Source organism: Pristiophorus japonicus, chromosome 4 (assembly GCF_044704955.1).
Source record: "Pristiophorus japonicus isolate sPriJap1 chromosome 4, sPriJap1.hap1, whole genome shotgun sequence".
NCBI lineage: Eukaryota > Metazoa > Chordata > Chondrichthyes > Pristiophoridae > Pristiophorus > Pristiophorus japonicus.
In genome coordinates this window covers 26853756-26879597 of record NC_091980.1, presented here as the reverse complement: position 1 = coordinate 26879597, position 25842 = coordinate 26853756, and the positions used below count along the sequence as shown (strand labels likewise).

The 25842-nt window shown below is 46.3% G+C and overlaps 1 protein-coding gene across 1 annotated transcript in view; it reads right to left on the bottom strand.

Moving 5' to 3' along the window:
* The window catches only part of LOC139262849 (myelin-associated glycoprotein-like), a 76282-nt gene that overhangs the window by 26195 nt on the left and 24245 nt on the right, over positions 1-25842 (bottom strand). The window contains exons 5-10 of the mRNA XM_070878044.1: positions 17280-17633; positions 16321-16689; positions 14859-15152; positions 6486-6767; positions 5586-5861; positions 2918-3211 (exon numbers count right to left, since the gene is read on the bottom strand). Coding sequence (XP_070734145.1) covers positions 2918-3211; positions 5586-5861; positions 6486-6767; positions 14859-15152; positions 16321-16689; positions 17280-17633 — 1869 coding nt within the window. The remainder of the gene's footprint in view (positions 1-2917; positions 3212-5585; positions 5862-6485; positions 6768-14858; positions 15153-16320; positions 16690-17279; positions 17634-25842) is intronic.

Here is a 25842-nt window from a genome sequence, read left to right as displayed (position 1 = left end):
GCAACTTGGTATGCACCAGGTATTTCGGCAATTGCAAAACAAATCTGCGAAAATTGTGTTACCTGTCAGACAATGAATCCGGGTAAGACGGAAAAAGTAGAATCTGCCTCCCACCCAAATCCAGTCGGGCCTTTTGTACATTTACAAATGGATTTTATTGAATTACCTATGTGTCTGGGATCCAAGTATGTATTAGTTATTGTAGATGTGTTCTCTAGATGGATTGAAGCCTTTCCATGTAAAAAGGCCGATGCCACTACTGTTGCTAAATGTTTGTTAAAAGAAATTGTACCGCGCTTCGGAATCCCTGCTAAGCTTTCCAGTGATAACGGGTCACATTTCACGGGAACTGTTATAAGAGAAATGTGTAAAGCTTTACAGATTAATCAACGTTTTCATTGCAGTTATCATCCACAATCAGCTGGACTTGTTGAAAGATATAATGGAATGCTAAAAAATAAGCTGGCAAAACTGTGCAATGACACTGGACTGAAATGGACAGAACTGCTGCCCTTAGCTTTGATGGTAATGCGATCTGCAACCAACAGAACAACAGGCCTGTCACCGCATGAGATAGTTATGGGACGTCCCCAACGACTACCTTTTACAGCACCATTTACTGCAAAACAGATGGACATCCACAAAATGGAGGAAAATATGTTGAATTATTGTATTGCACTAACCAAATGTATTTCCAGCTTTCATTCACAGGTAAAGGAAGCCCAAGTCAAGCCAGCGGAAGGGAAGTGTCATAACCTGGAGCCAGGGGAATTCGTTTACATCAAGATTTTTAAAAGGAAAAGCAGTCTACAGCCAAGATTCGAAGGACCATACCAGGTCTTGCTGGCGACCAATACTGCAATCAAGGTAAAGGAAAGACCAACATGGATCCACGCATCCCATTGCAAACGGGCACCCGACCAGGAGGAAGGGACGAAGGAATCAGAGGAACAGAAAAAGGAAGACTGAATAAGGAACTGTATGGACTATGGGGACTGATGGTGCTGGGCTTGACAGGGTTTTACTTCACATTATTGATTACACCAGGGGTACAGACCCGCCACCGAAGGGAATTGCACGTAAACGTATTTATGGCACTGAGTCATAGGTATGCTCAAGTAAGAAACTTGTCGAGTTGTTGGATATGTTCCCATGTACCTGTCCACTCCAGGGGGGGTATTCCCCTGAGATCTGTCCCCTTTAACGAATCAGAAATGGTAGAATGGTTGACAGTGCAAAACAGGACAAAACTAACTAAGGGGCCAGAAACGAAGGAGCAAACAGAATGGAGGTCGGCAGGGTATAAACTTACAGCCTTCCAGGGATGGTACCAGCCCAATTATGATAATAACCATCAGCCTCCCTTCCTAAGCATTACTCCCAGAATAGGAAATCCTGAAGGTATAATATGCCTAGTGAGTAATGAAACTAAAGAAAATGGAAATGGAGAGACTGTACAAGATCAGAATGGATTGAGTTGTCCTTGTGAAGGACAAAATGGGGGAATGTGGAAATGTATTTTTATCTAAGCTGATACCATACGGTATTTGTGTGCCTTTTGATTAAAATGGAGTCCTGGCCCTTCCAGAACTTTCTGCATTTTAGCAGCCAGCTTGCATAAACAGCTAAACCTGCTGTTAGATGGCTGATGGTTATCAGACAGCTAGGAGACAAGTCATGCTGAGACAAGTAACCCCCCATGGTGCTCTCCTATTGTCTACACTACAGGAGTTCCATGTCACCCCACCCTTATCTTCTAGCCATTATTTCTTTCCTTTACCTCATCCATTTGAAGCAAACAGGTAAACTGACCAGGAAATTGGATAATCCTGACACAATACAAGACAGGTGATAGCCCATTACCTATGACTCATGGAGTAATGGCTGTTTGGCTTTCTGATAACCCTGACAAAAGGAAATATCTTGACACCATGTCAGGACCAGGATATAGTAATTAACTCTTTATCTGTATTCACTGACTGTGAGACAGAGCAATACACAGGGAGAGGCCAGAACTTGGGTTTTACTGTATAAATATCTTGTGAAGCTGTACCATTGCGGAGGTGTTCATTTAGCCCTTGACTGAGTGAAACCTACCCCTTGCGAGCAAGTAAATTAAAAAGGAAACTTCTATCGGAGCTGTAAGTGTCGGAGTCATTCTTTTCGGAGGTCGAGATTTCGACATCATGGTTCATCAGTCATTGAAAGTGGGCTTGCAGGTACAGCAGGCGGTAAAGAAGGCAAATGGTATGTTGGCCTTCATAGCCAGGGGATTTGAATATAGGAGCAGGGAGGTCTTACTGCAGTTGTACAGGGCCTTGGTGTGGGCTAACCTGGAATATTATGTTCAGTTTTGGTCTCCTAGTCTGAGGAACGATGTTCTTGCTATTGAGGGAGTGCAGCAAAGGTTCATCAGACTGATTCCAGGGATGGCTGGGCTGTCATATGAGGAGAGACTGGATCAACTGGGCCTTTATTCACTGGCGTTTAGAAGGATGAGAGGGGATCTCATAGAAACATATAAGATTCTGACGGGACTGGACAGGTTAGATGCGGGAAGAATGTTCTCCATGTTGGGAAAGTCCAGAACCAGGGGACATAGTCTTAGGATAAGGGGTAGGCCATTTAGAACTGAGATGAGGAGAAACTTCTTCACTCAGAGAGTTGTTGACCTGTGGAATTCGCTGCCGCAGAGAGTTGTTGATGCCAGTTCATTGGATATATTCAAGAGGGAGTTAGATATGGCCCTTATCGTTAAGGGGATCAAGGGGTATGGAGAGAAAGCAGGAAAGGGGTCCTGAGGTGAATGATCAGCCATGATCTTATTGAATGGCGGTGCAGGCTCGAAGGGCCGAATGGCCTACTCCTTCACCTATTTTCTATGTTTCTATATTTCTATCCCGAGAGGTGCTCTCACCTTTGACCCACAGATACACCTTGAACATGGCCTCTCCATGCTGGTTTCTAACTGAGCAGAAGACCGTCAGTTCCTCCTCACCCTGATGTCCAAGCAGGGTCAGAGAGCCAGTCACCAGCTGTCCAGCGCTGATCCGCCATGCCAGAAACTGGCCAATCGATTGGTTTCCACTGATGTTGGTGAGGGGGAGGTGCCAGGTGAGGTCTGCTGGTGGGTTGGACCTGGCCGCACAGACGCAAGTGATGCCCTCGGCCCTCCGAGTGCACTTTGACTCGGGGGAAATTTCCGGCTTATCTGAGGGATAAGGACAATAAATTAGGCAACATCATAGCATTATTAAACCATACGATTTAAAAAAAAATCATTACTGGGATGTGGGCATTGCTGGCAAGGCCAGCATTTATTGCCCATCCCTAATTGCCCTTGGGAAGATGGTGGTGAGCTGCCTTCTTGAACTGCTGCGGTCCGTGTGGTGAAGGTATGCCCACAGTGCTGTTAGGTAGGGAGTTCCAGGATTTTCATCCAGTGACGATGAAGAATATCTTCCAAGTCAGGATGGTATGTAACTTGGAAGGGAACTTGGAGTTTCCATGCGCCTGCTGCCCTTGTCAATCTAGGTGGTAGAGGTCGCGGGTTTGGGAGTTGCTGCTGAAGAAGCCTTGGCGAGTTACTGCAGTGCATCCAGTAGGTGATATATACTGCAGCCACGGTACGCTGGTGATGGAGGGAGTGAATGTTTAAGGTGGTTGCTGGGGTTCCAATCAATGGTGTCAAATGTCTTGAGTGTGTTAGAGCTACAGTCATCCAGGCAAGTGGAGAGTATTCCATCACACTCCTGACTTGTACCTTGTAGATGGTGGAAAGGCTTTGGGGAGTCAGGAGATGAGACACTCGCCGCAGAATACCCAGCCTCTGACCTGCTTTTGTTGCCACAGTATTTATGTGGCTGATCCAGTTATGGTTCTGGTCAATGGTGAGCACCCAGGATGTTGATGGTCGGGGATTTGGCGATGGTAATGCCGTTTAATCTCAAGGGGCGGTAGTTAGACTCTCGCTTGTTGGAGATAGTCATTGCCTAGCAATGTGTGGCGTGAATGTTACTTGCTACTTATCTCCCCAAGATTGAATGTCACCCAGGTCTTTCTTCATTTGGGCATGGACTGCTTCATTATCTGACGAGTTGTGAATGGAACAGAACACTGTGCCGTCATCAGTGAACATCCCCACTTCTGACCTTATGATGTAGGGAAGGTTATTGATGAAGCAGCTCAAGATGTTTGAGCCTAGGTCGCTGCCCTGAGGAACTCCTGCAGTGATGTCCTGTGGCTGAAATGATTGACCTCCAACCACCACAACCATCTTCCTTTGTGCTAGATATGACTCCAGCCACTGGAGAATTTTCCCCCTGATTCCCATTGACTTTAGTTTTACTCTGTCTCCTTGATGCCACACTCGATCAAATGGTACCTTGATGTCAAGGACAGTCACTCTCACCTCACATCTGGAATTCAGCTCTTTTGTCCATGTTTGGACCAAGGCTGTATTGAGGTCTGGGGCTGAGTGGTCCTGCGGAACCCAAACTGAGCATCGGTGAACAGGTTATTCGTAAGTAAGTGCCGCTTGATAGCACTCTCAACGATACCTTCCATCACTTTGCTGATAATTGAGAGTAGACAGATGGGCAGTAATTGTCTGTATTAGATTTGTTTTGCTTTTTGTGGAGGACATACCTGGGCAGTTTTCCACATTGTTGGATAGATGCCACTGTTGCAGCTGTACTGGAACAGCTTGGCTAGAGGCGCGGCTAGTTCTGGAGCACAGGTCTTCAGCATGACAGTCGGAATGTTTCGAGGCCCATAGCCTTTGCTGTATCCTGTGCGCTCAGCAGTTTCTTGATACCATGTGTAGTGAATCGAATTTGCTGAAGACTGGCTTTTGTAATGATGGGGACCTCAGGAGGAGGCCAATATGGATCATCCACTCAGCATTTCTGGCTGAAGAATAGTTGCAAACGCTTCAGCACTCTTTTGCACTTCCGCGCTGGGCTTCGCCATCATTGAGGATGGGGCTATTCATGGAGCCTCCTCCTTCCATTAGTTGTTTAATGGTTCACCACCATTCACGACTGGATGTGGCAGGACTGCAGAGCTTTGATCTGATCGTAATACTGAAACTCTTATCCATGCCTTTGTTACCTCAAGACTTGACTATTCCAAAGAACTTCTGATCGGCCTCTTCCATCTTCCGTAAACTTGAAGTCATCCGAAACTCCGTTGCCCGTGTCCGAACTCACATAAGTCCCGTTCACCCTTCACCCCCATTGCTCAATCACATACATTGGCTTGCGGTCTGGCAATGCCTCGATGTTAAAATTCTGATACTTATTTTCAAATCCCTCTATGACTTCATCCCGCCACTATCCCGCCTTCTCCTCTGTAACCTCCTCTAGCTCTACATTCCTCCAAAATCTCTGCGCTCCTCCAATTCTGGCCTCCTGAGCAACCCCGATTTCAATCACTCACTGGTTGGAGGGTGTAATTACAGTGTGACGTTTACATAGGCAGTGTCCATTATAAATGTGGACACTGGACACAACGGGAAAAGTGGATACTGGAAAGGTGATGACAGGAAGTAAGCTCTTCACAGACAGATTGAGTAAACTACTTACATTCCACACTCAGGTGTACAATGGTGGATGTGCCATTACCCAATGGGTTTCTCGCTGTGCAGTAGAAACTGGCATCGGTCTCCCGTGCAATGGGACCGAACTGGATGGACCGAGCACTTGTGTTTAACTGTACGCTCGTGTTTCTGCCGATCCTGAACCAGGCATAACTAGATGCAAGGGGGACACTTTTGCTGGAGCAGGTTAACGTGATGTTGCTTCCCTCTCTTATTCCACTCATGGCTCCGCTGATGGCCACCGTTGTATCCTTGGGTGAATCTAGAACAAGACCAGAGGTGAGTCAACAGGCAATTCTGATGTTCTCCTGACCGGCCCTCCCATCTTCCACTGTCCCTAAATGTCAGTTCATCCGAAAACTCTGTTGCCCCTTCCTAAGTCCCATTCACCCATCATCCCCTCTTGCCCCTGACCTACATTGGTTTCCTGTCCAGCAACACCTCAAATTTAAAATTCTCTTCCACATCTTCAAGTTTCTCCATGGCACCAACCCCATACTCTGTAACCTCCTCCAGTCCTATAACTCTCTGAGATATCTGCGTTCATCCAATTCTGGCATCTTGCACATCCCTGATTCCCTTTGTTCCCCCATTGGCAGCTGTGCATTCAGCTGCACAGGCCCTAAGCTCTGGAATTGCTTCCCTAAACCTATCAGTATCTTTCTCCTCCATTAAGACACTCAGATAACATTTGACTGCCGAGCTACATATTAGGACAGGTGACTAAATGTTTGGTCAAAGAGGAAGGTTTTAAGGAGCGTCTTACAGGAGTAGCGAAAGATGAAGAGGCGGAGAATGTATGTGTGTGCTTTTGTAAATTCCACAATCTCCTGTAGATATTCATTTGTTTGTATTGAGAGAGATGTGAAAGTATCTGTACACTCACGTTCCACAGTGATGGTTATGGCCCTCTCCACTGCTCCATGTCCATTCTCCGCCACACACTGATAGTCTCCAGCGACCCTGGGTGTAACGTGAGAAAACTCCAACCACAGCTCATTGTTGGAACTTGTTCTGTTCATTGTGACACCAAGATGTTGCCACGTCAGGTTAGAAGCTGGGAAGCTCTCAACAGAGCAGAGTATCACTGCAGAATTCCCTTCTTTTATATTGATCAATGAATCTTTAATCGTATCACGAGAAGTAATTGAGAGATTCCATGGTGCGTCTAAAGACAAATAAAGATCAATTGACTTACACGACAGTGAAGCACTCTGAGGATCCTAAGAACATTTGTTGTGAAGCACTTTTATAGATTCTTTTGCCTCCAATGCTTGTAGTGCTTTGTGTAACAGATAAAGATTTAATTTAATCTAACTACTGTAAAGTCCTGTCCCCTCAGTACAGATTCACACGAGGCATGTAGTGAAGTCAAGGTCACTCTGGACCTGCACCTTTATTTCACAGCTCTGGAATGCTGCACTTGCCTGAGACCTGTCCTTATATACCTGTCTCTTGCAAGTGCACCCCTGGTGGTAAAATATGCTGGTGGTTACAGGCCATATCTTATTACAGTCATGTATAGCAGTTACATATAATAATGTAAGATACATGACATCACCCTCCCCCAAGGTCTTATTGTCTTTATAGGTTCAGTCTCTCAGGTGGTCTACGCTCTTGTGTGGAGCGTCTGAGTTGTGGTTCAGTTGTTTGCCTTGGTGTCTGTTTTTCTTTGGGTGTGGTTGCTGGTATCTCACCTGGGCTGTCTGTTTCGATTGGTGTGATTGTTGTTGACTCGCGTGGGCTGTCTGTTGGAATTGCCCTTTCCTCAGGTTGTTCCCTCTGTCTGTCCACCAGGTGTGGTGAGAGTTCCACATTGTAGTCTGCCTCTGGTTCCACAGCGTTGTTGCTTTTGACTTGGTCTACATGCCTCCGGCAGGTTTTGCCATTGTCCATTTGTACTACCAGTAGCCTGTTTCCTTCCTTGCCTGTTACTGCCCCTGCAAGCCATTTGGGACCCCTGCCATAGTTTAGTACAAACACTTTGTCCCTTATCACATTCCATCTCCCCCTCGAATTTCTGTCATAGTACTCAGTCAGCTTACGTCGCTTTGCCTCAACGATTTCGTGCATGTCTGGGAGGATTAATGAGAGCCTTGTTTTTAAAGTCCTTTTTATCAACAGTTGCGCGGGGGGATCCCAGTCAGTGAGTGCGGATGAGATCTGTATGCCAGCATTGGATTTTAAGCATGCCTTGTTTAATGATTTCCACTGCTCTCTCCGTCTGGCCGTTGGAGGTCGGCTTGAACGGTGCCGTCTTCATGTGATTTATGCCGTGGTCAATTATAAAGTCTTGGGAATTCTGCGCTGGTGAAGCACGGACCATTGTCATTGACCAATATGTCAGGGATTCCGTGCGTTGCAAACATGGTTGCGAGGCTCTCCATAGTGATGGAGGTTGTGCTCGAGTTTAAAATGGTGCATTCGATCCACTTTGAAAATGCATCTACAACTACGAGGAACATTTTGCCCATGAATGGGCCCGTATAGTCTATGTGCACCTGCGACCACGGTTTGGTAGACCAGGGCCAGGGGCTCAGTGGAGCTTCACTGGGGGCATTGCTGAGTTGGGCAGAAATGGTGCACCTTCAGATGCAGAGCTCCAAGTCCGCGTCAATACCAGGCCACCAGGCGTGGGATCTGGCTATGGCCTTCATGAGAACGATCCCCGGGTGCACGCGGTGGAGCTCCCGGACAAATGCCTCTCTGTCTCGCAGAGGCATGACAACTCGGCTGCCCCACATCAGGCATTCTGCTTGTAGTGATAGCTCATGCATGCGCCTGTGAAAGGGTTTTAATTCCTCGGGGCAGGCATCGTGAGCCTCTGCCCAGTCACCGGTTGGGACACATCTTTTTACTCAGGATAACGTGGGATCGCTAGCCGTCCAGGCTCTGATTTGGCGAGCCATCATGGGCGAACCTATGGACTCAAAGGCATTGATTGCCATGACTATCTCACAGTCCTGTTCGTCAGATCCTTCCGTGGTCGCCAGGGGTAGCCTGCTGAGCGCGTCGGCACAGTTGTCTGTGCCTGGTCTGTGCCTTATGGTATAGTCGTAGGATGCCAGCATGAGTGCCCACCATTGAATTCGCGCTGAGGCGGTGGCGTTTATTACCTTGCTCTTGGATAGGAGGGACGTGAGGGGCTTGTGGTCCGTTTCTAACACGAACTTGGCCCGAAAAGGTATTGGTGAATCTTTTTGGCACCGTACACGCACGCGAGCGCCTCCTTCTCTACCATTCCGTACCCGCGCTGCACCCGCGAAAGTGACCTGGAGGCATAAGCTATGGGTTGTAATTTGCCCGCACTATTGACATGTTGCAAAACGCCCCCGACCCCATACGCTGAAGCATCGCATGTGAGAACTAGCTTTTTACCTGGGTCAAAGAAAGTCAAAACACTGTTGGAACACAGAAGGTTGCGTGCCTTATTGAAGGCACGTTCCTGGGCATCCCCCCAAAACCAATCACACCACTTCCTGAGTAGCACATGGAGAGGCTTCAGCAGCATGCTTAAGTTCTGCATAAAGTTCCCAAAGTAATTGAGTAGCCCGAGAAAGGCGCGCAGTTCTGAGACATTCTGGGTCCTGGGTGCCAGGCGAATTGCTTCTGTTTTGGACTCTGTTGGGCAGATTCCATCAGCGGCAATCCTTCTGCCCAAAAATTCAACCTCGGGTGTGAGAAACAGGCACTTGGATTTCTTGACTCGTAGGCATATCCGATCCAACCGCTTTAGTACTTCCTCCAAATTACGGAGATGGGAGTCGGTGTCCCTGCCCGTGATAAGTATGTCGTCTTGAAATACAACCGTCCCCGGCATGGATTTGAGCAGTCTCTCCATGTTACGCTGGAGTATGGCAGCTGCCGACCTGATGCCGAATGGGAATCGATTGTACATGAAAAGGCCTCGATGTGTGTTGATGGTGGTGAGTAGCTTGGATTCCTCGGTCAATTCTTGCATCATATACGCAGATGTGAGGTCTAATTTTGAGAAAAGTTTACCTCCAGCCAATGTGGAAAATAAGTCCTCCGCTCTGGGCAGCGGATACTGGTCCTGTAGGGAGACTCTGTTTATGTTAGATTTGTAGTCCCCACAGATTCGTACGGATCCATCAGGCTTCATGACTGGGACGATGGGACTTGCCTAGTCGCTAAATTCCAAAGGTGATAAAATGCCATCCCGCAGAAGCCTGTCTAGTTCGTGTTCAATCTTTTCCCTCATCACATAGGATACAGCTCTGGCCTTGTGATGGACCGGTATAGCATCCTGTGTGATGTAGATTTTGACTTTGGCCCCTTTGAAAGTGCCCATACCTGGCTGAAAGAGATGTTCAAATTGCTTTATAACTGTTGAGCAGGAGGTCAATTCCTCTAATGACATGGCATGGACATCATCCCATTTCCAGTTTAGTTTTGCCAGCCAGCTTCTCCCCAGCAGTGCTGGGGGGGTCTCCGGGTACAATCCACAGGGGAAGTCGGTTCACTGTCTCTTTGTGTGTGACAGAGAGCATGGCGCTGCCGAGGACTGGTACGATTTCTTTGGTATCAGTCCTTAGTTTGGTGTCGACCCTTGTGAGTTTTGGTCTGTCTCTTTTATGCGGCCACAGTTGTTCAAATTGTTGAGCGCCCATGAGAGATTGACTTTCTCCCGTATCCAGCTCCATGTTGACAGATATCCCGTTGAGTAAGACCCTCATCATTATAGGAGGCGTCCTGTTGTAGGAGCAGTGGCCATTGATCGTGTTGACCCGCTGTACATCGGTGTCCCGGGTACTGTCCCCACCATCTTCTGGTCTGCTTTCCGACACATCCGATTCGTATCCCAGCCGAGCTGCCGTTGTTTTGCACATGTGGGCCAGATGCCCTGTATATTCACAGTTTCTGCAAACAGCCTGCTGAAATCGACATCCCCTTGACGAGTGCCCACTCCCACACCTCCAGCTCAGACCTGTTCCATTGTTCAAAGAGTTCCCAAAGAATGAGCTGATCTGTCTTGAGCTTCTCTCAGTTTGGAGTTGATTGCTCGCATTGTGGGTTGACGAGGTGTGAACGGCCGTTCCTGTGGCCCTTGATGGCGTCTGCCTGTTGTCGAAAGCCTGTTCTCCTGGTTTTGTCTGTGTGTGGGGGTAGCAGCTTGTTTAGCGCTGTGAACTTCTTGTTCCGATATTTCATTAGTTGTCATACCTGCATTGTAAATCAACCTCGTTTCTTCTTCCCCTACCAAGAATGTCTGTGCAACCAGTGCTGCTGCCTCTAAGGTCAGGTTCTTGGTCTCTATGAGCTTTCAGAATATGCCTGCGTGGCCTATTCCTTCAATGAAAAAGTCTCTCAGAGAACTCACATAAACTAGCCAACCTCCGAAGTTCCACCACGAAGTCGGGTATGCTCTGGCCCACACAGCGTCTGTAGTTGTAGAACCTGTGTCTGGCCATGTGTGGGCTGCTCACTAGCTTCAGGTGGTCTCTTACCAGTGTGCTCAATTCTTCAAACGACTTGCTTGCTGGTTTCTCGGGTGCCAACAGATCCTTCATTAAAGCGTATGTTTTCGAGCCACAGCTGGTCAAGAGATAAGCTCTTCTCTTGTCTGCCTTATCGTCGCCTAACCAGTCTTTGGTTACAAAGCTTTGCTGGAGCCTTTCTATAAAGTCCTCCCAATTGTCACCCGCATTGTACTTTTCATCTGATCCGTTGTTCGCCATTCTGTGGATTCTGTAATCCCGTAACTCGTCGCCACTGTAAAGTTCTGTCCCCTCAGTACAGATTCACATGAGGCATGTAATGAAGTCAAGGTCACTCTGGACCTGCACCTTTATTTCACAGCTCTGGAATGCTGCACTTGCCTGAGACCTGTCCTTGTATACATGTCTCTTGCAAGTGCACCCCTGGTGGTAAGGTATGCTGGTGGTTACAGGTCATATCTTATTACAGTCATATATAGCATGTTAGGATACAGTTATATATAATAATGTAAGATACATGACAACTACAACTTAAACTAGATTAAGTAATTCGTTAAAAAAACGAAACTATAAGTTAAGTTAAATAAATACATTGACTCTAATTAATCAAATAAGTAATACAATGTCATATAGGGATGACAGTGCAGGTGGTGTGCCACACCGGCAGCATGTAGGAGTTTGTGGAGAGCATCGCGGTAAGTGTCTGAAACCCGAGGAACAACTGCAGTAAGTGTCTGAAACCCGAGGAACTTTGGCTCAGAGTTGCTGAGCTGGAGTCCAAGGTACAGACATTGCGGAGCATCAGAGAGGAGGATAGTTACCTGGACACTTTGATCCAGGAGGCAGTCACATCCCTTAGGTTAGGTAATGGTAGTGGGACAGATCTGGTTAGTGGTCAGGACAGGAGGGTGTGACTGTGACTCAGGTGCAGTGCTTGAGGAGCCTCAGCTTTTGCCCTTATCCAACAAGTAAGAGCTTCTTGCTGCCGGTTTGGATGAGGGCAGAGTCTGCAGGGAGGATGGGCAAACTGACCATGGCACCATGGTAGAGGAGGCAAATCAAGTGGGGAGAGCGAAAAACAATATTGTAGTGGTAGGGGACAGCACAGGCAAGGTTATAGATACTTTTCTCTCAGCCACGACCAGGAGTTCTGAAGGCTGTGTTTCCTTCCTGATGCCAGAGTTAAGGATTCCTCCTCGCAGCTGGAGAAGAATTTGGAGTGGGGTGGGGAGGATCCAGTTGTCGTGGTCCTTGTAGAAACCAACAACATAGGTACAACTAGGAATGAGGTTTTGCAAAGAGTTTTTGAGGAGCCAGCATCTAAATTAAAACGCAGAATCTCAAAGGTAATAATCTCTGGATTGTTACAAGAGCCACATGCAAATTGGCATAGGGAGAAGCAATTCAAAGAGTTAAATGCATGGCTCAAAGAGTGGGAGGAAGTGTTTTGATTCATGGGACACCGGCACCAGTACTAGGGAAAGAGGGAGCTGTTCCATTGGGACAGGTTCCACCAGTGTCCTGGCCAGTGTCTTGGCGAATCAAATCACTAAGCCTGTAGATAGGGCTTTAAATTAAAAGGGGATGGAGGGATCAGGTGAGGGGAAATTTCAAAATCTGAAGGGAAAATTCAAAGCAATGGAACAGTGTAGCAATTTGCATAAAGATAAGCAGAGTTTGACAGGAAGGGACAGAGAGTTTAAAGGTAATAGTGCATCAGTAAATAAAGTGAAAGCAGGGAGTAATGGTGAAAAGTTAAAATTAAAGGTCCTTTATCTGAGTTTGTAACAAGATAGACAAATTAGTGGCATAAATTGGGATTAATGGGTTTGATTTAATAGTCATTATAGAGATATGGTTGCAAGATGACCAAGAATGGGAACCACATATTCCAGGATACTTGCCATTTCAAAAAGGCAGGCAGAATGGAAAAGGAGTGGGATAGCCCTGATAATAAAGGATGAAATAAGGACAGTAGTGAGAAAGGATCTTGGCTTGGAAGATCAGGAAGTAGAATCAGTATGGGTGGAGATAAGAAATAACAAGGGACAGAAAACACTGATGGGAGTAGTTTATAGGCCCCCTAACAATAGTTATACTGTTGAACAATGTATTAAGCAACAAATAATAGGAGCTTGGAACAAAGGCAATGCAATAATCGTGGGGGACTTTCATCTCATATAAACTAGCCAAATCAAACTGGCAAAGGTCATCTGGAGGACGAGTCCATGGAATGCATTTGAGTCAGTTTCCGAGAACAATTCATCATAGAACCAACTGGGGAACAGGCTATTTTAGATCTTCTTATTGTGTAATGAAGCAGGATTAATTAGTAAAATCATAGCAAAGGAACCTTTTGGAAGACTGATTTATAATATCATAGAATTTCATATTGGGTTTGAGAGTGAAATACTGAGGGGCCAAAATTGATGGCCTTACTGCTGCTGAGATCTGACGACATTCCTCTTCGGGTTCCGCTCTGTGCCAGTTTGCACTTGGGCTAGAGCAGGCGGGAGGGGAGAACCACTGGGAACCGCCCGCTGACGTCAGCGAATGGCCAAGTGGCGCGAGCGACCTCCTGCCTGCCGAGATGCCAGATTGGTGCGGGCGGGAGTCGGTGGGAATCGGCGCCAGAACGGGGAAGGACCGCTGCGTGATAGTCTATCCCTGACGGTAGATATGAAGACATGCAAAAAAATGTTAGTGAATATTTTTTTAAAATTTTGCTCACAGCGACTTACCTGAAGGTGTTCGATTTTTTTTAAATTGATTTTTCTTTGCAGCTCTTCGACCCTCCATGGGCCTGACTCCATCCTCCATGGGCCTGATTCCATCCTCAATGGCACTTAGGCGGCAAGAGCCTTTGCTGCCGAGATTGGGAGCTCCCGCCCACTGCTGCCCAGATTGACTGCGTAAATCCCTCTTTTGCCACCAGGCACCCTTTCAAGGACCTTTTTGCCAAAACTCCCACCCAAAGTACTGTCAGGTATCTCGGCAGCCATCAGCGATCCTTTGGGCGGCCCTTGGCCTTCACCAATTTCAGCCCGACTGATACTAAACATAAATAAAGCCAATTATAAAGATATGAGGGAGAGTTGGCTAAGGTTGATTGGGGAATCAGATGAAACGGTATGACGGTAGATAAGCAGTGACAATCATTTAAATAAATATCACTAATTCGCAATGGATATACATTCCCTTAAGAAATAAAATGTCAAAGGAAAAAGTGATGCATCTGTAGCTAACTAAAGTTAAGGATAGTATTAGCTTAAAAGAGGCTTATAATGTTGCAAAGAATTGTAGTAAGCTTGAGGATTGGGAGAGCTTCAGAAAACAGCAATTGAGGACTAAAAAATGTATAAAACGGGAGAAGATAGAATATGAGAGCAAACCAGCAAGAAATATCAAAACAGTATGTAATCGCACAGTGGTGGGAGGGTGTAATTACAGCATGACAAATGCACTGTCAGAGGGGCAGTACAGAGGTAGTGCTGCTCTGTCGGAGGCACAGTTCTGGGGAAGTGCTGCACCTTTGGAGGGCCAGTACTGAGTGAGTGCTGCACTATCGGAGGTGCCTTCTTTCACATGAGACGTTAAACCGGGGCATCATCTGTCCTCTCAGGTGGACATAAAAGATCCCATGACAATATTAAAAGAGGTGTTCTCCCGGGTGTCCTGGCCAATATTTATCAGCAAAAACCAGATGATCTGGTTAAAGCACATTGCAATTTGTCGGATCTTGCTGGGCACAATATAGACTATTATACGTGTAATTTAGAATAAAGGATATCCGTACTTACATTGCACAGTTAGTGCTAGTGTCTGCTCCGATGAAACAGATGGATATCTGACTCTGCAGGTGATAGTTTGTCCATGGTGTTTGAGTGATGGGATCAGAGTCAGAACAGAAGTATATGTCAGGGTGATGCCATGCTGAGTTACACTGTTTGACACTGAGCCGGGTACATCAGCGGGATTGACCCAGGTTAAGACCGGTGCTGTTCCATTGCATGTGGTGTTGAAGGTGCAGCTTACGTCGACACGCTTTCCTGCAATAATCTCAGCAGGGAATATCGTGGGTTTATCTGTGAAATCTAACACACAGAGAATGGATCCTTTTAGATAAATATAACGTGAAACATCAGTTCCAAAAGAGATCACAGTCCTCCAAGAGACAGAACTTTTACAAGGATGATACCAGAACTGAGATGTAACAACGATTAGGAAAGACTGAACAGGCTGGGGGTCTTTTCTCTAGAAAATAGAAGGCTGAGGGGTGACCTCATAGAGGTCTTAAAATTATGAAAGGATTTGTGAGGTTAGCAGTAAGAAGATGTTTCCACTTGTGGAGGAAGAAGAGAACAAGTGGCCATAAATATATGATATTCACTAATAAATCCAGCAGGGATTTCCGGAGGAACTTCTTTACCCAGAGAGAAAGATAGACTTGCATTTATATAGCGCCTTTCAAGACCACCAGACATTTCAAAGGACTTTACAGCCAATTAAGTAGTTTTCGAGTGCAGTCACTGTTGTAATGTGGGAAACACGGCAGCCAATTTGTGCACAAGCAAACTCCCACAAACAGCAATGTGATAATGACCAGATCATCTGTTTTTTTGTTATATTGATTGAGGGATAAATACTGGCCAGGACACGAGGATAACTCCCCTGCTCTTCTTTTGAAATAGTGCCGTGGGATCTTTTACATCCACCTGAGAGAGCAGATGAGGCCTCACTTTAACGTCTCATCCGAAAGACGGCACTTCCACCAGTGCAGTGTTCCCTCAGCACTGCACTGGAGTGTCAGCCTAGATTGTTTAATGCCAAAGTCCCAGGAGTGGGACTTGAACCCACAACCTTCTGATTCAGAGGTGGGAGTGCTATGCACTGAGCCACACCTGACACTCAGAGTGGTGAAAATGTGGAACTCGCTACCACAGGGAGTGGTTGAGGCGAAAAGCATTGATGCATTTAACGGGAAGCTAGATAAGCACTTGAGGGAGCAAGGAATAGAAGGATATATTGATGGGATGAGATAACCCGATAAAAGTAATGGACACAGTCAAAACATTTAATCATTAATGAAAAGTATTTGAGGTTGCTTTAGGACTGAACTGGCAGGTATTGCCAGGTTATTGATAATCAGACGCTGTGTTATAATAAGCTGTGTTTTGTGCTAACATGGAACTGCCACAGTTTATGTTATTTCCCATTGAATTTTGAATGTGAATTGTTGAGTAATTATAACACAGCACTTACCAGAAACATGAAGCCGTGTTGCAGGGTAGTAGTTATGGCTCTTCCCGTTGTCAAATTCTATTCTGAAAAAATAAGCTCCTGCATCTTGCTGTGTGATGTCATTTATAATCAGGGAACAGTCGCCATCTTTCAGATCTCCAGACAGCCGGGTCCGGTGACGTAATCGTGGCGACTCATGTGTGTGATCCTTGGAGTGAAAGGCTAGGGGAGCCCATGGTTTCACCTTCTCCGCATTAAACCAGACTCCACCTCGCGGTTGGTTTGCCAAACACGATGGATAACTGTAATGGCATGGAATCTGTGCACACAAACCTTCCTGTGCTATCACATCCCGTGGACAGCTGCCTTTCCACTCTTCTGATAATGCCGCTGAGGAGAGAAATATCAATATTTAGCACTGGATGACATGTCACTCCACTAGACCCGATATCCACCTCCTCCATCACTGGCGCACAATGGCTGCAGTGTGTACCATTTGCAAAACAAATAAGGAACTCACCAAGGTTTCATTAACAGCACCTCCCACCCCTGTGAAAACTTCTACCACCCAGAAAGACAATACTGGATGGGGGTGGAGGGGCAGGTCACAGCTTGGGGTGCACTGGCATGTCACTTCTTAAAGATCTGTTCAATGAGCTCATTACTGGTTTTGGACCCTTGCTATGCAAAAATTAGCTGCCATGATTCCTATTTTCCAACAGTGACTACACTTCATACATACTTCATTGGTTGTGAAGCACTTTGGGTGACCCTGAGGTCATGAAAGACGCTATAGAAATGTATGTTATTTATTTTGTCTCTATGCAAGACCTTTAAACACCATTATAAAGATAGGTGGGAGTCAATAACCTGCATTATAATAAGCTGTGTTTTGTGCTGATATGGAACTGCCACAGTTTATGTTATTTCCCAATGACGGTTGAATGTGAATTGTTGAGTAATTATAACACAGCACTTACCAGAAACATGAAGCCGTGTTGCAGGGTAGTAGTTATAGCTTTCTCCATTGTCAAATTCTATTCTGAAAAAATAAGCTCCTGCATCTTGCTGTGTGATGTCATTTATAATCAGGGAACAGTCACCATCTTTCAGATCTCCAGACAGACGGGTCCGATGGCGTAACCGTGGTGACTCGTGATTGTGATCCTTGGAGTGAAAAGCTATAGATGATGATCTCAATTCCTCATTATTATACCAGACTCCACCTCTCATTTGGTTTGCCAGATGCGATGGATAACTGTAATGACATGGAATCTGTGCACACAAACCTTCCTGTGCCATCACATCTTGTGGATTGTCACCTTTCCACTCTTCTAACAATGCCGGTGAGGAGAGAAATATCAATATTTAGTACTGGATGTCTTGTCGCTCCACTAGACTTGATATCCAAACCCTCCGTCATTGGCACACAATGGCTGCAGTGTATACCTTCTACAGGGCAAACAAGGAACTCCCCAAGGTAACATTGACTGCACCTCCCTCCTGTAGGACCTCTCTCGCACAAAGAAGGACAAAAGGAGCAATGTGGCCATTTGGCCCTTCGAGCCTGCACCGCCATTCAATAAGATCATGGCTGATCATTCTTTCAGTACCCCTTTCCTGCTTTCTCTCCATACCCCTTGATCCGCTTAACTGTCAAGGCCATATCTAACTCCCTCTCGAATATATACAATGAAGTGGCATCAACAACTCTCTGCGGCAGGGGATTCCACAGGTCAACAACTCTCTGAATGAAGAAGTTTCTCCTCATCTCAGTCATAAATGGTCTACCCCTTATCCTAAGACTTTGTCCCCTGGTTCTTGACTTCCCCAACATCGCGAACATTCTTCCCGCATCTAACCTGTCCAGTCCCGTCAGAATCTTATATGTTTCTATGAGATCCCCTCTCATCCTTCTAAACGCCAATGAATAAAGAATCCATTTATCCCGACTCTCTGCTTCCTGTCTGCCAACCAGTTCTCTATCCATGTCAGTACATTACCCCCAATACCATGCGCTTTGATTTTGTACACCAATCGTTTGTGCGGGACCTTGTCAAAAGCCCTTTGAAAGTCCAAATACACCACATCCACTGGTTCTCCCTTGTCCACTCTACTAGTTACATGCTCAAAAAATTCCAGAAGATTTGTCAACCATGATTTCCCTTTCATAAATCCATGCTGACTTGGTCCAATCCTGTCACTGCTTTCCAAATGGGCTGCTATTTCATCCTTAATGATTGATTCCAACATTTTCCCCACTACTGATGTCAGGCTAACCGGTCTATAATTACCCGCTTTCTCTCTCCCTCCTTTTTAAAAAAGTTGCGTTACATTAACTACCCTCCAGTCCATAGGATGCCCATCACCTCGACGTCACACACCATCCTACCTTGGACATATATCATAGTTCCTTCATAATCACTGGATCAATATATTGGAATCCTCCACCTAAAAACATTGTGGGAGCACCTTCAGCACACAGACTGCAAAGGTTCAAGGAGCAGGTCCACCAACACCATCTTCTTAGGGCAACTAGCGATGGGCGAGTGTATCAAAGTACATTACATCTACTACACTACCTATCTACTCTTTCTGTTAATTCATCAAATAATTCAATAAGGTTTGTCAAGCATGAAATACATTCTGCATTATATTTTTAGATTCTAAATGTACTTCTGTTACATCTTTGAGTAAAGATTCCATTATCTTTTCTACCCCCAACATTAAGCTAACTGGTCTATACTTCCATGGACTTGTTCTATCTGCCTTTTTAAATAGAGGTATAACATTAGTTGTCCGCCAGTCCTCTGGTGCTATTCCCTTTTCTAATAAATTTATAGATATATAAAACTGTATCTCTGCTATCTCGTCCCTAGCTTATTTTAGTATGTTAGGCTGCAATCCATCCGGACCAGGATTTTTATTCTCTTTAAGTTTGACTAGCCTTCCAATTAGCTCACCACCCCCCGCACCCCCGCCCCCCCCGCCCCCGCTTTCTATCTTAAATGTCTTGATAACTTTTTTGATCTCTTCTTCTAACATCATGTCCACCCTGTAATTCTCCCTGATAAATTCTGAGTCAAAGTAATCCAAAAATGAATATAAAACACATCACACCAACATTCTGTGAATGTTGAGGAGGATTGGGGAGGAAGGGTTAGACAATCAGCATTATAGTGAACCCACATGTCGGACACTCATAGGGCTAGATTTTCCATTATTTTTGCATGTATACCACCCACTTAATGTCCATTTTAATGCGGAAATGAGCTATAACGTCTATATATCACCTATTTAGCCACAAAATGGAAACTAACGACCATTTCTTATCGACTTATCGACGAGCATTACTTTCGGCATGTACGTAACGCCGATAAAAAATAATACCACCCGCCCACTTTTTTTGGGCGGAAAGATCAGAATGGGCGAAACCAACACCCATAATATTGCCCAGCGTTACTTTCGGCACGTAATTAACGCCGGGATTTAATAATACCGCCCGGCCACTGTATTTTTGTCGTAAAGATCACATTTGCCGAAACTAACGCCCAGAAAATCGTCCAGCGTTACTTTTGGCACCTCGCACACATCTTCCCGACAATATCGCTCACCGAAAGAACCGCTGTGAAAAAGTTGCTCTCACCTGAACTAATCACAGCGGTATGGACACCATTTTCTAAATCACAGGTCACTTCATTTAAAAGGCTGCTTCAACTTTGGGGGGAGTTTGGATGTACTCTGGAGGTCTTTTAAGGTGATGTGAACACCTGAACAAACATCTTATCATACTGTGGATGATTGGAATTTACTTTAGGTGTCTTAGTGGAGACACTTATTGTTTGTGAACAATCGGTATAAATACTGATTGTTATTGGAATGGGACCTGTAATTTCGCAGCCTGTCTTAATGAGTACTCACATGCTGCAGACTAAAGATGGCAGAAGATATATTCGACAGCTTTATGTGCCCAATCTAAGACGTGCCAGACTGATGAGGAGGACCAGACCTTACACCCCCCGCACTTAGAAGGAGAAGCGGTCTTACCTCAACTTGTTCGATAACACCTGCCTTAGGAGACTGCGCTTCCACAAAGAGGTTATCAGTGAGATATGCCAACTCATCAGAGGAGATGTGCAGCCTGCCAGCACCATCAGGACCGCACTGTCCGTTGAGGTCAAGGTCACGGTGGCACTTTCGTTTTACGCGTCGGGTTCCTTTCAGGCCTCAGCTGGCAACAATTGTGCTATATCTCAGCATGCCACACATTGCTGCATTAGACAGGTCACTGAAGCCTTTACGCATGCAGGATGGACTTTATCAGCTTCCCCATGACCAAGGAGGCTCAGACTGAGACGGCTATAGGATTTTACCGAATTGCTAATTTCCCCAAGGTGCAGAGAGCAATAGACTGTATGCACATCGCGATGCGGGCACCTTTTCAGGATGCAGAGGTTTTTAGGAACCGCAAGGGATTCCACTCCCTGAATGTGCAACCCGTTGTTGACCACCAGCAAATAATAATGGCAGTGAATGCCAAATTTCTGAGCAGCATCCATGATGCTCACATCCTGCGTGAGAGCACTGTATCTGACATATTTACCAGTCAGCTACAAGGTCAATGCTGGATGCTTGGTGACAAAGGATATGGCCTCGTCACCTGGCTGATGACCCCCCTGTGTGACACCTACACCGAGGCAGAGAAGCGATACAACGAAAGTCACAGAGCCACTTGCAATATCCTCGAGAAAACCATTGGAGTGCTTAAGCAGCACTTTAGATGCCTGGACCACTCAGGAGGAGAGCTCCAATACCACCTTGAGCGGATAGCTCAATTCATGGTGATGTGCTTCAATCCTGCACAACTTGGCTATTAGGAGGGAACAAGAATTGCCAGAAGGGACCTCGGGCCAGACAATCAGGCGGATGCTGAAACCATGTCCATGCCCCCCACCCTCTAGACTGTAGGAAAGGGCCTGTGGTGGCTACATAGCTGCAAGACTCTTATGTTAGCAGCTCATAAATGAGCGCTTTGCTCGAAAGAACGTCGTTGTTATTTACAAAGTTGCAACACTGCTGGGTGTGCAGGTCATACATCAATGCTGTGCATCACCTTGGTGACAGTTAAAGTTTAAATTGGTTCATGTTAAGTGTAATTATACCCCTTCATGTTAAGGAATCACCAGTGTGTAACGGTGCAGCTTTCTGAGACAATGCGCAACAAGGTTATGTTAAATAAAAAACATTTAATCCGACCATTTGTGTGAAATCATAATTATAACTGTAAAAAACACCCCATCCCACAACAAATTTATCACATTTGCTTTATTTAATTGGTCACCATTTCCAGCAACACATAACACAAATGCAAACCAGCAAGGTAGCCCCCTCGTCCCTTCCCCTGACCCTCCCACTAAAATAGCACCAACACCATAAAAATATTCCAAGACAACACCTGTAGCCACGCACCTTACTTTCCTTCCCCCTCCCCCCACCCGCTTCCCCTCCCCACCTCTACCTTCCCCTTCCCCTCCTGACTCCAAGCCGCCTGGCCGAGGAGCTGCTCAGACGCTGCTTCATTAGGGGGGGGGGGGGGGGATGAAGGCAGACCGCTGCTTGGACGGATGCGGGAGAGGAAGGTCCTGAGGTGAGAATGTCCTCCGGGCCAGAAGCAAGCTCTTTCTCCTGGCTCTTATGTATAGTTGGCAATGGGGGTGCGGCACCTTGGGGTGCAGTGCCCTGCTCTGGGACCACTGGGAGGTCTCTGCCACCAGTGTTCCTGGCTATCAGCTCCAGGGCCTCTGCCATCCACGGCACATACTCCGTCATGGTGGCTGGAGGATTATGCCCCCCATTGTTGGATCTGCTGACCTATGTCTACACTCCTCCTGGACATGTACCATGTCCCTGCTCAGATCTGCCGCTCGTGAAGCAGACCTGCCATGTCGAACTAACCTCCACTTGGTCGGTGCCGTCCTGTAGACACCCGGGGTGCCCTGCGGCAAGATGCTTGGGCCCGGTACCTCCACGGTGGATGTGGGAATGGCCGCAGGAGCACTAGATGTCATTGGTGTCGAATGGATTATGGAGGTTGGGGATACAGGCTCCTCGAAGTCGGTACTGTCATCTGTTGAGAAGGGACCCAGCAGATGCACGGGCGAGAATCGGTGCTCGCCAGCACCAGATGGAGGAGAGTCCAGCGAATCCATCCACGCGCCCCCACCTTCTGGGCTCAGTGTTCTTGCATGGGCCGCACTGCTGGCTGAGCTGCGAAATATAAATGAGGTTATTAGAGGAGAAGGGAGTGCTAGGGTCACAAGGTGAGTCCAGCGCTACACACAACATATGTATGACAAAAGCAACACCACTATCAAGATCATCACAGACATCACATTTCATGACCATCACCAAATTCTGCATTGCAATGATTCTCATGAGGTCATCATTATTTAGAGAAGAATTTTATGACATATAATATTGGTCGAATATGAGTGGGTGTGGCATCTATTGACTTTACATCATGCAATGGTAAATACTTTCCTCGTGTGGCATCACATCAGGCTCTGCTGCTGCTTGCGTGGCCGACCGGGGGTGGGTCCCCACAAGTACCAGCACCCGCTCCTCGATGTCGGTGAGGTCGATAATGATTGGTGGCCCCCCCACCTGTTCGCCTCTGCTCATCCCTATTCCTCGAAAGCTTCTTCTGTAAAAGGTAACAACAGCATGACATGGCATGAGATCATTGCATGATATCATTGCTAGATACTGTCACAGAGATTGATACAACTCATGATGTAATCATGATTATAATGAAACTTATCATTATTTACCTAAAGATGTACACCATGATCGCAGGCTTTGAGTACAACCTTTCCCCTTTAAGTGTAAGATATCACATCTGATTTTAATCACTCATTACACTTACAATTCCAATTATATAAATATATAAGTACATGTAAATAAATGTAATACTTACTCTTGCGGCTCCAACAAGGTCGTTCCATCGCTAGCGGCATTGGTTGCCCTCTCGCACCTCGTTGGTCGCCAACGAGACCACATCGGCTATCTCGGCCCATATCTTCTGGTAGGCCTTTGGGATGGGCTTCTCACGCCCTCCTTGGGTCAATTGACCCCAGCGTGACTCGACCTCCTGCATGAGGGAGGCATTTGCCTTGTCCGACAACCTCCTCGCTCTTTTTCGTCCTCCCAATTATTCCTCTCCCAGCTCACTGCTTTCACCAGCGTCAGTCTGCATAGCATGCTGGGTCACCTCCTCCATCCCTTCCATGTTAAATATTATTTTTTCCACAAAAACTCGGTGCCAACTACCTTCTTTGTGCTTAGTACGCTTTTTGCTGATGGTGAATCTCCCTCGTGCCTCCCACAACAGCCAAAGAAGCACACACCACACCCACACACACTTTCATTTGCTCTCTGCTCCCTCTCTCTCTCTGTCTCCTCTTATGCACATGTAATGATGACCCCTGACCTCCTGAAATGTGGGAAACGAGCGTGGCCATGCCGTTGCTATGGTCGGCGACACTTTACGGCAGAAGGTCAAAAAAATTTACCGCTAACGCACATTTCAGATCGCTCGCGGTCATGGCCATTTTTAAAAATGGAAAGTTAGCGTTTTGAAAATGGGCAATAATCCAGCAATCTCAAAACCCATTATTACCGCCCACGCTGGAAATAACGCCCGTTTTTGGCCGATCGGCACAAAAGTGGAAAGTCTAGCCCATAGTCACATTGCCTGTGTTTCTTATATCCACCCGTGTTCATGCCTTTTCCTCAGCACACAACTTTTAGGTATCTGAAGACAATTCTTGACCCAACAGATGGCTCCATCAACCCAATGGATGGAAGGGAATCCTGGACAGGGAGTGCACAAGTTAATTCTATATTGGCTCATGGATCTCAGGACCCTGTTTAGTGAAGCAAGTCTTCCACCCGACACAATGTCTAAATGGCGCAACAATTGAGATACATTCTGTACTGACTTACAAGACAATGGGTTAGGAGGAATCAGAACTCATGGCAGTATTTCCATCATAAATCACTAATTAGCCTAACCTTCATGTTTGCTCTTAAACCCAGCTAATTGGCTATTGTGATTCAGTCTGCTTGGCGCACTTTGGATCCACATTTGCTAAGGAATCAATTTGGATCCTCATTGTCTAAGGAATAACTTTGGATCCTCATTATCTTAGGGATTATTTTCAAGCCAACAATATTGTTGTAGGTTGATTCTGATACAGCATTGTAGACAGAATTGTCTCCCCAGGCTCAGGACGGGCCTGACTCCAGCAGACACTTTGAAGCACAGCAGCAAAGCTTCTCTTGCCTCAGAGGTGTCAGATGCAGCTGTGTTGGGTTCATGTCTTTTACAGACCTTCTCACTGCATGTTTGTTCAAACTGAAGTGGGCCCCACACTAAATGCTGATGCCAAGCACCCCTTGTTCCCTGTTCTTCTGCAATATTAATGATTTCACGGGGGGGGGGGTGGAAAGGAAAGCAGTGTTGGTAAAGAACATAAATCATAGAATCATAGAATCTTTCAGCACAGAAGGAGGCCACTTGGCCCATCAGCCTGTGCCGGCTCTTTGAAGGAGCTATCCAATTATTCCCACTGCCCTGTTTTTTCACCAAACGCATGCAATGTTTCCACTTCAAGATTATATCGAATTCACTTTTGAAAGTTACTATCCCCGAAGTTTATGGAGGAATTCCAGAGCTTAGAGCCTAGGCAGTTGAAGGCACAGCTGCCAATAGTGGAGTGACGAAAATCAGGGATGTGCAAGAGGCCAGAATTGGAGGAGTGCAGAGATCTCGTAGAGTTGTAGGGCTGCAGGAGGTTAGAAAGATGTGCCGGTGGTGGTGGTGGTGGGGTTGGGGGTGGGGGAGGCATGGGGGAGTGAGGCCATGGATGGACTTGAACACAACAAGCACAAAAGAGCTGAATTTCTGAGGTGAGAGTGACTGGAGTCCTAGTAAAATTGAAGTCAATGGGAATCAGGAGGAAAACTCTCCACTGGCTGATGTTATACCAAGCACAAAGGAAGATGATTGTGGTCGTTGGAGGATTTCCTCAGGGCAGTCTCCAAGGCCCAACCATCTTTAGCTGCTTCATCAATGACCTTCCCTCCATCATAAGGACAGAAAAAAGGATGTTCACTGATGATTGCACAGTGTTCAGTGCCATTCGCAATTCCTCAGATAATGGAGCAGTCCATGCCTGCATGCACCAAGACCTCGACAATATTCAGGCTTGGGCTAATAACATTCGTGCCTCACAAGTGTCATGCAATAACCATCTCCAAAAAGGGAGAGTCTAACCACCGTCCCTTGATATTCAATGGCATTACCAGTGCCCAATCCCCCACCATCAATATTCTGGGGTTCACCATTGACCAGAAACTTAAATAGACTAGCCACATAGATAATGTGGCTACAAGAGCAAGAGAGAGGCTGGGTATTCTGCGGCGAGTGATTCACCTCCTGACTCCCCAAAGCCTTTCCAGCATCTACAAGGCACAATTCAG